Raw genomic sequence first — 14,367 nt, forward strand, 5'->3', positions numbered from 1 at the left:
TTGAGTATGAATTTTTCTTTTTTGTACTGGGGCTCAAACTCGGGTCCTTGCTCTTGCAAGGCAGACGGTGGAACCACTGAGCTAAATCCCCGGCCCTCTAACCTGCACTTTGAACTGACGAATGCTGATCAGGGCTCTCTGTACAAGCACAGAGCCCTGCGTCTGAACCCACAGCTGTAGGATTCGCCTCATTTCTTTTCACGGTCTCATTGAAGGCAGGAGCAAGGCCGCCCCAGGCAGCCGCTCCAGATCTCCAAAAGGGACCCCAGGCACTGGCCGAAAGCACACAGGGCCACCAGAAGCAGGAAGGGTGAAAGCCAGGCTGCCCTCAGAACTGCCTCTCTCAGCAGCAGAAGGTAAATGTCTCTGGGACAAGGAAACAGCCCTCAAGAGGTGACCGCATGGGCAGAACTGGCAGAAGTATGACCAGGTCTCCTAAAGGCAGGGTGGAGGGGAGCAGCCGGCTTGCTCTCCATTCTGTGCATCCTGCTGGCTGCCTCCCAGGCTCCCAGGCCCTGGGGAGTTTTCCAACCTTTCTGCATGAGAACAATCTCCTGCTTCCATCCATCCCCCACTGCCCCTGTGTAAGCCCGGGCCAAGACCCAAGCTGAAGCAGCCTCTGCCTCCAGCCCCGCCTCCTGCTCCCCTCCAGGGCCAGCCCAGGTGTCCTCCTGGGCTCCCGTCCACAGTAGTGGGGGGAAGGCCTTTCCTTTCTGACTCCCAGACATGCTTGGAGGTGGGGGCGACATATCCCATGACCGCCTGGGTCCTGTGCCACAGGGATGGGAATGGGACAGAGCGCTGGCACTGCTGTGTCCAGAGAAAGGGGGCTTTGGTAGCTTCTGAATGGGCCAGGAAGCGAAGGACCCCAGCCCCTGGCCTTGGGAGATGGCAACAGTGTCCCTGAGAGCTCCTGCAGCTGGGGTGGGAGAGTGGGGGACAAGGAGACCAGGAGGAACCCAGACAGCAGGCTGGGTGACACAGAGGGAGACCTTGCCACATGAAGGAGCAAGCGAATGAGCGAGATCTGCTGTCCCTCTGAGCCAGCCAGGCCCTTGCAAAGGAGCAAGGGAACCCCAGCCTGCTCCACAAAACACAGGTGAAGGAGCTGGGGAGCTGGGGATGGAGGTCAGTGGTGCTGCCCCTGCCTGGCAAGCACAAAGTCCTGAGTTCGATTCCTGGTACTGGGAAGAAAAAAGAACTGGAGGGCTGGAGCCGAAACTCACGCACACTTACTTCTGAAGAAGAGCCTGTGCCCCTGGACAGCCCTGCAGCCCCCTCCCTGCTTCCAGTGGGGAAGATCCACATGCTTGCCCAGCCTCGGCCATGCCAGGTGGGTTCTTGTCTTAGTTACTTTTCTCATTGCTGAGACAAAATACCCAACACCCAAAGTTAAAGGAGAAAGTTTATTTGGCTCAGTCTGTGGTGGTTTCAGTCCATAGTCGGCTGGTTCCAAGGCAGGGTGGCCTGGCAGAGGGCATCGAAGAGGAAAAATAATCCATGGCAGGCAGAAGGCAGGAGGGCAGCCAGCAGCAAGGTATGGAAGAAGCAGCAGCAGCCTCCCCCTTTTATCCCCTCCAGCTTATGTGTCCTTTGGGTGGTGCCACCCACACCCAGGCTGGGCCTTCCCATTATCCACACCCAGAACCATGCCAAGCCAATCAGTGGACTAATTGAGTAATCATCCACCCTTAATCCCAGCATCACACACCCTAGATCCAGCCACCTCTGAAAAGCCTCACCTATGACCACATGAGGCTCTGGGGGACATGTAGACACAGCCATAACACTGAGCCAAGCGTGGTGGTGCATGCCTGTCATCCCAGCACTCAGGAGGCTGAGGCAGGAGAATCACCATGAGTTTGAGGGCAGCCTAGGCTACATAGTGAGTCCCTGTCTCAAAAAAAAAATAAAATAAAATTAACAGTCCTCACCTCTCTGAGCTTCACTTTTCTCCATGTAAGATGGTGGGAGCACCTTGCTTTTTTTTTTTTTCTTGGTACCAGGGATTGAACTCCGGTCCTTGTGCCTTCAGGACAGCCGGTGGAACCACTGAGCCAAATCCCCGCCCCAAGGGAGCACCTTGTTTTGATGTTGGAACTATGTATATGTTATTTATAATTAAAGTACAAAATTCAATTGGAGATTAAATCAGAAAGAAAAGTGAAGCAATCCCTAAACATCTAAAACAAATGAAAACAAATGTACCTACATGTGTATGGGGTTGGAGCAAAACAACAAGAATTTTCTTTCCAGTGGCTGTAGAACTCAGCAGTTTGAATTACTGTATATTCATATATATTTCCATATCTATACTCATAAATGTTCCTTTTTTGTTTGGTACCGGGGATCAAACTCGGGACCTTGTGCTTTTGAGGCAGGTGCTGGAACCACTGAGCTAAATCCCTGGCTCTGTTCCTTTTTGTTTTGAGGCAGGGTTCAGGGCTGGCCTTGAACTTGGAATCCCTCTGCCTCACCCTCTTGAATGAGCAGCTGGGATTACAGCCGTGCACCACTGTTCTTGGCTGACTTTTTTTTTTTTTTTTTTTTGAAACAGGCACTTGCTATGTGATTCAGGCTGGGCTTGAACTCACTATGTATTCCAGGCTGGACTTGAACTCACGGCAATCCTCCTGCCTCAGCCTCCCAAGTACTGGGATTACAGGTGTGCACCACCATGCCCGGCATGGCTGACTTTTTATATAATGACAGCATTGTTATCTTGACCATTATTATAAACTGCTATTAAGCAATATTTTAATAAAGCAGATAAGTGATTATAGTAATGGTGTTAGAGCCAAGATTGTTAGTGTAAGAGAAGAAAAGTCAAGCAAAAATTGTTAATCTTTAGTCTGAATTGGAAATATCAGCATTACTTCATATCTATATAATGTACACAAAGTATATATATTATGGTATAGAAGACGGATGATCTAGTTTGATCCCCGGTACCAAAAAAAAAAAAGAAGACAGATGATCTGCTATCTACTAAAGGGCTCAGAAGCAGTGACTACTCCACAACACTAAATACCCTTTCTGTCCAAATTGTGGTCTCTAAGTAGCACTTCTCACTAAAAGGAACAAGGACTCTTTCGAGGGATTTCAGGTCTGGGTCAGGGTAGTGTGTCATGCTTGAGAACAAAGAAGTTGGGAAACTCAGGTTGAGGTCATGTCAGAAAGACCCAGTAGCTGCTGGGCATGGTGGCGCACGCCTCTGATCCTAGCGCTCCAGAGGCTGAGGCAGGAGGATTGCTGTGTGTTTCAGGCCAACCTAGGCTACATAGTGAGTCCAAGGCCTAAGGGAGACCAGCTACTTGGGCGTCTGTGGGTTATGTTTCTCTTTCAGTATGGAGGGGGAACCCTGTGTCCTTCCTGGGGTGAGTGCTGTTCTGATATGGATCTGCCTTCACTGACCTAGTGCTTTGGCCAGTGTCTAGGGCACAAAGTGATACTTATTCTCATGAGATTGCTTATAGTGTATCCCCTCCAAGCAAAATGGTTCACTGCCCCATAAAGGAAGGGTGACAATGGGCATGTCGCACAGGATCCTTTAGCCCTACACTGTAGCACATCACCCTGAAGCTGCCGGCTTAGTGGTACATTACAGCGGCTCTTTCAGAGCACGTCTAAAATCAGCAGGGGAGCAGGGTCCTCTGGGATTTTCTTGCCCTCCTTCACAACCCAGAGTACATTTTGAGTCAGTAGCTGTTGTACCCTGCTTTGTCCAAGATGGCTAGAAACCATGGGTACAGGGACCCAGGGGCCGTCCTGGTGGCCCACTAGGGAACTTGTGCTTCCAGTTCCTACACATTTGGGCGCTGCAGGAGCCCTGGTCCCTGGGGCGGAGGATGCAACAAGCAGAGATCATGGGGCAGTTTGGGGCACTTCATGCCAGCCGGCTGGTAGCAAGAGAGGGGCTGTGCTGACAGGGCACCCATGAGCAGGCCGTAAAGCAGCGGGGGCCTGGCAGTGAGAGGGATGAAGGTGGGATTGTCCCCTGGGAAAGCTCCATAGAGCGCCAGAGGGAGCTGAGGGAGGCCAATGTGTGACACAGCCCTATGGACAAGGCGGCAACGCTCCTGTGGTTTGAGCCCTGCTGTGAGAACTGCTGTAAGGAACCAGAACTTGCACTGTGCACCACTCTGCGGCAGCAGTGACAGGACAAATGGCACCACACCAGCGCCAAGGATCTGGGCAGTGCAGGGCCCGTGAGCCGCATTCCTGGGCACTCACCTGTCCGGAGCAGGGGCTCCAGGACGCCTGCAGCTCTACCTGGGGCCTTTTCTGGTGTAGGAGGTGTTTGCGCTCAGGACAAGCCAGCAATGCTGAGTTAATGCCCTGGAGGTGACTGTCACACTGGCCTCTGTGCTCAGCAGCCTCCCCGAGCAGCTCCTGCTGTCCCCCACTGCCCACCTGCTTCCCCACACCCAGCTGGCTTCCTTCCCTTTCTCTTCCCTCCTCTCCAGCCCTCTTCCCATGCCTATGAACACCACCCCCAAATAAGCCAAGCATCTTCAGATTCCTGACTGGAGATCTACTTTCAGGGACCCCTACCTAAGACCAGTGAAGCATTCATCCTGTCGTCTCTAAGTGGGTTACATGTCAGGGTGACAAAACAGCTGCTGAGGGAATTTTTTTGAGGGGGGTACTTGGAGTTGAACCCAGGAAAGCTCTACAATGGAGCTACATTCCCAGCCCTTTATTTATTTATTTTGAGGCAGGATCTCATTAATTTTTTTGTTTGTTTGTTTGGTACCAGGGATTGAACTCTGGACTTTGTGCTTTCGAGGCAGGCAGCAGCGCTAAGGATTTCATTAAATTGCCTGAGCTAGCTTCAAATTTGTGATCCTCCTGCCTCAGCCTCCTGTGTAGCTGGGATTATAAGTATGTAATTATGCTGAACTGGGAGATTTGTCTTTATAAATGATTCCCAACTAATAGACAAAGTAGGAATGACAATATTCAAAAAAATCTCCATTCTGTAACTCTTAATGAAATAATGGATCTAGACTATGCTCATCAGTAACCATGGGATAAAGCACAGGTCGGTACAGGGGTCCAATGGTGGCCATGTTTTCCTCTGTGGAACCCGGGAACATTGCTGTGTGGAAAAGGCATCTTTGCAGACACATTCCATGAGCATACTCCTTAATTCTGGCCATCCTGGGTTAACCAGGTGGGGTAAATCCAAGGACAGGCGTCCTCATGAGAGACGGGGGAGACACAGGTATGCAGAGGTGGAGGCACAGCAACCGCAGGGCAGGGATGGGGGTGACTCCGCCAAGGGTCCCAACAGTCACTGGAAGCTTGACCGTGTTAGGGAGTGGGCCCTGCTGACACCACAGTGTTAGCCTTCTGGACTCCAGAACTGGCCCTTTTACTTGTCTGTTTGTTTGTTTATATATTTCTTTTTAAACTTGTTTTTTGGTACCGGGGATCAAATTCGGGACCTTGCGCTTGCGAGGCAGGTGCTGGAACCACTAAGCTAAATCCCCGGCTGTTTGTTTATGTTTTTGAGACAGTGTCTCCTTAAGTCCATCAGGCTGAGTCAAACTCACAGGCCCTGCCTCAGCCTCCTGAGTTGTGGGGATAACAACTGTGCACCACCCGGCCCAGCTCTGGCCCAGATTCTTCAACCAACAAAAAGCCACAGAAGGAATAAAGAAAGCTGGCCATGGCGGGCCATAGCTGTAATTCTGGCTACCTGGGAGGCTGAGTCTGGAAAATCAGCAGTTGGAGGCCAGCCTGGGCAACTTAGTGACTTTGTTAGACCTTACCTCAAAAAACAAAGACAAAACAAAACAACAAAACTATAAAAGAACTGGGGAGGTTGTTCAGTGCAAAGATCCTGGGGTCAGTCCCCAGTACTACAGAAACAAAGAAACAGAGAAGGAGAGAAAGAAACAGGTAGTGAGGGGTGAGGGGGGTGCAGGCTTGCCCAGGAAGGGGTGGGCGGGCAGGTGACCAGTATGTTCAGGAATCTAGCCTGCCCTCCTCTGCTTGTGGCAGGACCTGGTGCTGCTAATCATAGTTCCAGCTCTCCTACTTGGACTCCAAAGTAGGATTGCTCTCTCCTGCCACCGTGTGGTTGGGTGGGGCCGTGTGCTACTTCTGAACAGTGAGCAGTGAGCCTAGGGTAGCGTTGTTCCTACTGAGCAGACGCCCCGAGCTGAGCTGCCTCCCCTCTTGTCCTGAGAGGAGTTTTTCAGCACTGGAGAGAGAGACGTGTGAGTTGTTTGTTTTGACAGCATAATGTAGCTGTTCCTGACTAATACCAGTGCTGACTGCCTGGTAAGATCCAGAATAACAGCAATTATTATTTTTTAAAGGAAGAAAGAGCTAGTTGTGGTTCATGCTTCAGTCACCTCAGTCGGTGCACGGATGGCCTAGCACAGAGGCTGTGGAGGACGCTGCTCACTGAATGGCAGCCTGGAAGCAGACAGAGGAGAGAAGAGCTGAGAGGGCGATAAACCTCCCTCGACACGCTCCAGGGACCCCACCTCCTCCGTCAGACCCTGCTTCCCAGCAGCCAGCTGTACCACGTCATCAAACAATGACCATTCCCTGGCATATTATCGTAAAAATGATGATTTTAATCATAGGTTCCACTTGACTGAGTGCCCCCGATGTTCTACCCAGTACATGCAACATCTCTGCTAATCCTCAGGAAAAAGCCATTATTATCCCCTGGCCAAGAGGGGAAAACCAAAGCTTACAAACTTCAGCAAATATCCTGCCTGTGGTTGATGCTGTTCATTCTGCCATTCCCTGCACTCATATTATGCCACAGCGGATGAACTGACTTTAGCAAAATAATGTAGCAATTATTTCCTGTTTGTAAAACAGCTTCACCATTAGAATATTTAACCCTTTGCCCCACTTATTACTGTTGTAGCCCAGGTTTTTGTGTAGTTAGGTCACCTAAACAGTAGATACAGTTTGCATAATGATGCTCTGGCTCAGGACAGGTAAACAATGGTTTTGTAAGATTATAATAGAGCTGAAAAGTTCCTATTGCAGTGAACACACGGCTGGAGAATAGAAAGAGAAACTGCAGGGGGAAATAGAACCCTGAAGAAAATTCACAGTGAAGATTTAGCAGAAGCGGTTGCAGACTTCAACAAGCTCCTTACAAGTGTTTGAAAACCCACAGGCTGTCCTTAATAGAGAAGAGTTTTCATCGCATTATCTGCCTACAAGAAAAATCTATGACAGAAAAAAAGAGAGAAGCAAACAACTAAGGACATATTTCTTTCTTTCTTTCTTCTTTTTTTTTTTTTTGAGGTACTGGGGATTGAACTTGGGACCTTGTGCTTTCGAGGCAGCTGGTGGCACCACTGAGCTAAATCCCCAGCCCACTAAGGGCATATTTCCGAAGAGTGACCTGCCTCAGTCCTTCAAGAGGGATCCAGAGGGAAGCCACAGCTGTGGTCATGGGGGTGACAGGCACCTTGTCACTGCCTTCCGGGGGGAGAGGATGTGGAGGCGGAAGGCAGAGACTGACACTCCTCATCCTGTGTAGGCCTAGGCCAATGTGTGTGTTTGCATCTTGATTTTTAATTTTTTTAAAAGTTTAAAAAGTAAAATAAAATTTAAATAGAAAAGCTTATATAACAAGGGTATAAAACTACTTTTGTACAGCTGTACATGTTTGTGTTTGAAGCTGTTATTACAAATGAGTCAAAATGTTTAAATTATCAAGAGCATATAAAGTAAAAATGTTACAGTAAACTGAAGTTAATTTATTACCGAAGGAAAATACTGGTCATCAATTCAGTGCAGGCTAGGTGTGGCCTGTGTAAAGTCCACAGCAGTGCACAGAAACATCCTGGGCTTCCACACTCACTTCACCACTCGGGGTACGTACAAGGCACCATCTCTACCACATCTTAACTGTGCCTTTTCTGCATTTGAATGCACGAATACTGTTATGGCTGTCTAGATGTCTCCCAAAGCCCCATGCAGTCGTAGCTGGGGGGTTTTCAGAGGTGGCTGGATTTAAAGTGTGTAATTGATTCATGGTGCAATGCTAGGATTAAGAGTGCTAGAATTAAGGGTGTGTGATTACTAAATCAGTCCACTGATTGGTTTGGCCCTGCCCTAATCTCAGTAGCCTGAGTACAGTATAAGGGACAGAAGAGGCTTGTCTTGTCCTGGCGAAGCCCAACCGACCTCCAATGCTGCTTGACAAAGTTCCCGGTGGGGGAAAGAAAGGGTGGAACACATCGTACCCTCATGTTTTATTTTTTCTTGCCATAATGTTTATAATTGTTACTCTGATCACAGGAGTCATTGTGTTTGTGACTAACAACAAACTCTCCATGAGACAAATTGGTAATGATACATTGAAATCTGATCTGGCTCACAAGTCCCAAATTCCAGTTTCTCTTAGTTCTATTGCCACATCCACTCCTAAAGAAACCTCTCCTAAAACCCCCTCTGTTTCCCCACTACTATGACTCCCCCTCTTATTGCTGACATTCTTTTTACTAAAGGGGTCTTATGAAGAGATTGAAAGGACAGACTTTAGATGTAAGAAATAGTGGAAAGTGGGAAATAGAAAGAACGTTAAGACAGGTAAATGCATTAAGGAGGCAAGTTACTCAGTATTTCTCAAAGTGCTGTAAATATCTCCTGCTCGTGGACTATGAACCCAAATGACATTTAGTTAAGATGAATAGAGGTATAGAAAAACAGAGAGCTAATAGCAAACTATATTAACCATTGTGCAGTTTCTCAAGGGCCAGCTGGTGATCACAAGTTTGACACTTAGTTGATTAAATCTTGCTTGTACCCCCGCTGATATAAAGATTTTGATTAAGTTACTTTCTGTTCTGTTTAGGTGTGGGTAAATAAGGGGACAATTGTAATTTTTAAATATGTATTTGTGACGTTCAATGAAATGAAACAGCTTAGAGGAATTGTACTTTGTTTAGCAAAAAATAACCTTTACTTCAATAGAAATTGCTAAGGCAATCTAAAATGTAAACATGTTCCGCCCAGTGCCTCCTAGCCATTGCTTAAAGATATAAAAATAAATCAGACCCTGAGACTTCTCAGAGGGAACCTGAACATTGCTTGTGAAGGTTCTTTTCTCATCGCTGGCCCAGGACATCTCCCCTTCCTACCCTACATCGACATCAACTGCAGCTGGTTTGCAGCATTGTCCCTTGTTGCTTTGTCACCTTCTGTCTGTCACAAACTGTTTCTCTTCCGTGATGCCCCTTTGCCATGCTTGACTTGGAGCAGCTAACTATGGACAGAAACCTCTGCAAACTGAGCTAAATAAACCTTTTCTCCCTTAACTTGTAGGTATTGGGTTATTTTGTCTCAGCAATGAAAAAAGTCACTAAGACAAATACCATTGTATTACAGTTGCCAGAGCAGTTGCATGGTCTAGGAGTCATAGGCGGTACCACAAGGTCTAGGTACAGTGGACCCTCAAGTTACGACCGGCCTGACATACGAACAACCTGGGTTAATTAGGTTAATGGAAGATTCATCTGCCTCTGGTTATCTATTTTTCTTTTTTTTTTTTGGTACCGGTGATCAAGCTTGGGTCCTTGCACTTGTGAGGCAGAAGGCAGAACCACTGAGCTAAATCCCTGGCCCTGCCTCTGGTTATCTATAGTGTGTACCCAGGTAAACATCTAGATCTCAGCTGTATTGACTTACAAACAACTTGAGTTACAACCAGCCCTCGGGAATTGATCTAGTTCATGTCAAGGGTGCACCGTATTACCATGTCCATATACACGGAATCACCCAAGACCACTTCTCAGAACATATGCTCACTAAGTCATGCAAGACTCTATGTATATACACACGAAATATGCATAGGAAAGTGAGTTAATGACGTTAGACTTCTGTCTCTCTATGTAACCCAGGCTGGCCTCCAGGTTTCTATCCTCCTGCCTCAGCCTCCCCAAGTGCTAGGATCACGACCACGCCTGGTTTCCAGTTTGTCTCTGGAGTTACCAGTGTGTCTCCTTTGGGTGTGTGTTTACTGTTATCGGTCCAGCACCCTTTTGCCACGTGGCCACGTGTTTGGTGTTTATCTCCTCTTTCAGCAGGGTTAATTTCTTTTTTTATTGTAACAATCCTATGAGTTTCCTAGCTTTAACGACAGTCCCTGAAAACGCTTCTGGGAAACTTGCAGGACACAAACACATTTTGAAATACGTTTAGGTCTGTGGCATATTTGTTCTGTGCGACCCAGAGGAGTCCATGCAGGAATGCTCCTCGAAGATTTGAACTAGGGCAATGGCAGGTCGGTGAGTGTGCGGCGTCCCCGCGTGGCGCCTGGAGCAACGACAGCCTGAGCTCTTCTGAGTCCCTGGTCTATTGGTGTCCGGTCCCCGCCCCCCGCCCCCCGCCCCAGGGTTCTTGGGCGCGCACTCGCGCTGTGGGTCTCAGCCTCCTCGCACACGTACCCCTACCTCCGAGCTTCACAGCTCCATCAGCCACAGCAGGTGCCACGTTATTTTATTGCGGCGGGCGCGCAGAGGTCAGTGAATGCCCGGACGCCCCTCTCGCCCCCTAGCGGCGGCTGCGTTCTCCGCCGCGGCCTCGATCGCCTCCATACCGGCTGCCGGGTAGCCCCAGGTTCCCCCCCACCGTCCCTCCGGGAAGCGCGGGACCCGGCTCCGCTCCTGGGCGGCGCCTACGTCTCTGCGTAGCAGTAGGTCCCGTAGGCCGCCTGCTGGGGCCTGGGGAAGCCAAAGCTGCGCACCCCGGGGTCCGGGAGGCCCCCGCAGCGCGGCCGCGGCGTGGCGATGGGGAAGCGCACGCTGCCGTCCGCCAGCCAGCCGCCGTCGCACTGGTCCAGCCCCGAGAACTTCCAGGCGGAGTAGAGGTGGCCGACCTTGGCCACCACCGCCCCGCGCCGCCGGCACGCCGCGTGCGCCTCCGACAGCGTCAGCCGCCCGGGCACGAAGAACACCCGGCCTGGGGACGCAGCAAGTCAAGGGCCGCCGAGCGCCGGGCGGGGACAGCGGGGAACCGGCGGGGCAGGAGGGCTGGGGGAGTTGAGAGGGGGAGCGGGCGGGCGGGGGGGATAGGGCACGGCCCTAACGGAGTGGGGCGGGGTAGGGGCGGGGCCTCGGGGTAGGCGGGAAATGAGGGCGGGCCTCACGCGGTGGGCGAAGAATGGGGCGGGGCCGCGCGGTGGGCGGGAGAGTGGGGGCGGGGCTCAGGACTCGGGGCGGGGAATGGGGCGGGGCTCGGAGCAGGACCGCGAGGTGGGCGGGGAATGGGGCAGGACCGCGCGGTGGGCGGGTCGGCCCAGGCCACCCCCGGGTCTCCACCCCTGCTCACCGGCCAGCGCCGAGGTGAAGCAGAAGGCGTCGTAGCGGTCGCGCGTGCGGTCGCGGGGTCCGTAGCTGCGGATGCCGGGCCGGCCGGGGCCGCCGCACGGGGCTCGCGCGGTGAGCACAGGGTAGCGCACGGAGCCCTCGAGCAGCCAGCCGGCGTTACACCAGTCCAGCCCCTCGGTCCACGCTGCGGCCGGGAGGGGGCGCCACAGCACAGTCAGACCGGGCCGCGCGCCGCCCGCGGCCCCCGACCGCCCGGCTCTCACCCTGGTACAGCTGGCCATAGGTGGCCAGGCGCCCGTCCTGCTCCTCACACGCCCGCTTCGCCTCGAAGTAGTTGAACTGGTAGCGGCCACGGCTGGGCTGATACGGAAACACCACACCTGGGGGCGGAAGAGCCTCGGGAGGGTCGGGCGGGGCCAGGGGCCCGGGGGCAGGGGCTCGGGTGGAAGCCTCACCCTCCAGGCGCAGGCTCAGCGCCACGCTCTCGTCCTCCACCCCGTTGATGAGCTCGCAGCGGTAGCGGCCCTCGTCCTCCAGGCGCACGTCCGCCAGCACCAGCGAGGCGTCCAGCCGGTGGCCCTGCCGCAGTCGGGCGCGCCCACCCAGCGGCCCGTAGCCCCGGGCGTGCAGCCCGTTGGTGATGAGGATCGGCGATTCCCGGAGCTCCCCGGGCTCCACTTTGCTCCAGCGCACCTTGTAGCTGGGAGGCGAGGCGCCCAGGACGCAGGGCAGTGTGGCCGTGGCCCCACGACGAGAGTGAATGACCTCGTGGATGGGGGGCAGGAGGTAGTGGGGGCCCGGGTGGAGGGCTGGGCAGAGGGGGCCTCAGTGGCAGGGACGCCGGCTCTCACTGCCCGCCCAGATCCCGCCCCTTTGCTCCCTCCGCGCAGACTCCGCGCTCCGGGTACTTGCGGCTGCTGCCTACCCTCCGCACCTCCCGCCGGAGCCTCAGCCCCGCGTGCTCCGCGTCCAGGCCGGCCTGGGTCTTACCTGGGTCCCCCAGCGCTCTGTGGGAGAGGGCGAGCACCCAGGGGAGAAGGAAGCGGCAGAGTTCGGGCAGCGCGAGCCAGCCTGGCATGATGGGCTGCCGGCGGGGCCTGCGGGGCGCCGAGGGTGGGGTGTCAGCCCTGAGGGGAAGGAAGGGCGGGAAGAGCGGGCAGGGTAAGGGTCACCCCGTTGGGAATTCCTGAAGGGGACCGGGCAGCGGGAAACCAAGGGTGACAACAAGAAGGTAATGGTGGGACAGGCAGCGACAACCCCTCTCGACCTGACCTGAGGCCCTGGCTCGCACCCCCTGGCTCTTCGGGTCCTGATTTAACCAACTCTAGTCCTGCCCTCGCCCCCGCCCCTTCTCCAGAGTAAACCTGATCTTGTCACCCTCCACTCCAAACAGTGACTCCCCATGGCCCTGAGGATCCAGTTCAACCCCCTACCCGCGACTTCCAAGAATCCCAGCGATCCAGGTTCTCCCTCATGTCCAACATCACCCCTCGCTGCCCTTCACCCCACCCTCTGCCCTGGGATCTGGACTCCCGGGAGGGTCCAAAACAGCCCAGGTTCAAGCCCACCTCCGTGCAGTGTGGGGCGGGCTCCGCCTTTTAAATTTTTAAATTTTGAGACAGGATCTCCCTAAGTTACCCAGCATGGGGTGGACCCTCCCACCTCAGCCTTAAGAATCCTGGGATTCCAGGCAGGCATGGCCATCACACCCAGAAAAGGACTTTTATTGGCACCTGAATAGTGTGATTTGAAAGTAATATGACATGTGGACTATGAGGGTTTTAAAAAATTGTAAAATATAAAATTATAAACTTACTTTAAAAATTATTTCCCTTGCAGCTGTCTGTTTTGGCAGCATGTTCCTTTTCCCTTCTTTATTGTCTCTTCTTTTTTTTTTTTTTTTTTTTTTTTTTTGCCAGGGGCACTCTACTGTTGAGCTACATCCCAAGCCCTTTTTATTTTTTATTTTGAGACAGGGTCTTACTAAGTTGACCAAGCTGGTCTCACACTTGTGATCCTCCTGCGTCTGCCTCCTGAGTAACTGGGATTACTGGCGTGCACCACCAGGCCCGGTGATGGGATCTATTCATAGCACTTTGATTTTTATGTTTAAATGGGCCAAGAATCCCTTGCCCTGGTTTTATTCATTTTCCAAACCTGGCTCATCCACACCCTACTGCATGACTCTGAGCAAGTTACTCAGCCTCTCTGCCTCGGTGTCCTGGTCAGTGTCATTGGGCAGCAGTGGCACAATTCCCTCTTGACTCAGAGAGTTAGACGGATTCACAACATCTGTGCCTGCAGGGTCTGGGGCTTTGGATGTGGTGGTCCTATCTCCAGTCCTCTTGTCCTTTCTGACACAGAACTGCAAGCTGATGTGTGAGTGTTTTTGTGAATGAACTCACTTTAAGGACTTCTGGGAAGGAGAGCTGGGTGCCAGGAGAGAGGACTCCCCTGAGAATGACAAGAGTGGAGCATGGTGGTACGCACCTGTAATCCCAGCACTCAGGAGGCTGAAGCAGGAGGGCTGCAAATTCAAGCCCAACTGGGGCAACTTAGTGAGATCCTGTCTCAAAAATAAAATCACCAGGGCCTGGGATTTAGCTCAGTGGTTTCACCGCCTGCTACACAAGCGCAAAGACCCGAGTTCGATCCCTGGTACCAAAACAATAAAATTAAACAGAAAGGGCTGGGCATGCAGCTCCGTGAGAAGGCTCTGTGTTCAATCTCAGTACCCCGGGGATGGGCCATAACTAGAAATCTAAAGACCTGAGCCCCACCTTCCTGCAGATGCAAGCCAAGGCCAGCTTGCAGCAGGAGAAATTGAGGTCAGGCACAGTATGAACTTTCCAGTGGTGGCCAGGTATGGAGGCACACACATCCCAGCACTCGTGAGGCTGAGGCAGAAGGATTTCTGTGAGTTTGAGGTCAGCCTGGGCTACACAGTGAGTTCAAGGCCAATCTGAACTGCATAGTGAGACCCTGTCTCAAAAAATAAACTTCCCAGTTATTAAGGGAGAGAGTACTTGGGACAGGAAATGAGTGACAATCA

General features: G+C 52.3%; 1 protein-coding gene and 1 long non-coding RNA gene across 2 annotated transcripts; one reads left to right on the forward strand and one right to left on the reverse strand.

Annotated features, from left to right (window-relative positions):
- Positions 1–42: 42 nt before the first annotated feature.
- Positions 43–9,072, forward strand: LOC110347013 (uncharacterized). Its single transcript, XR_002391336.2, has 2 exons — positions 43–1,333; positions 6,330–9,072. It is a non-coding gene; the product is annotated as an uncharacterized LOC110347013 (long non-coding RNA).
- Hapln2 (hyaluronan and proteoglycan link protein 2) lies at positions 1,945–12,405 on the reverse strand. The gene is made up of 5 exons (XM_004871229.3): positions 12,306–12,405; positions 11,771–12,124; positions 11,579–11,695; positions 11,317–11,499; positions 1,945–10,947 (listed from the first exon to the last, which is right to left on the reverse strand). The coding sequence occupies exons 1-5, from the start codon at positions 12,391–12,393 to the stop codon at positions 10,664–10,666; spliced, it is 1,026 nt and encodes a 341-aa protein (XP_004871286.1). The 5' UTR covers positions 12,394–12,405; the 3' UTR covers positions 1,945–10,663.
- Between the last annotated feature and the right edge of the window lie 1,962 nt (positions 12,406–14,367).

The sequence above is a fragment of the Heterocephalus glaber genome, unplaced genomic scaffold, assembly GCF_053883595.1.
Source record: "Heterocephalus glaber isolate CG9 unplaced genomic scaffold, H.glaber_assembly_v1.0 deba00001795, whole genome shotgun sequence".
Taxonomy (NCBI): Eukaryota; Metazoa; Chordata; class Mammalia; order Rodentia; family Bathyergidae; genus Heterocephalus; species Heterocephalus glaber.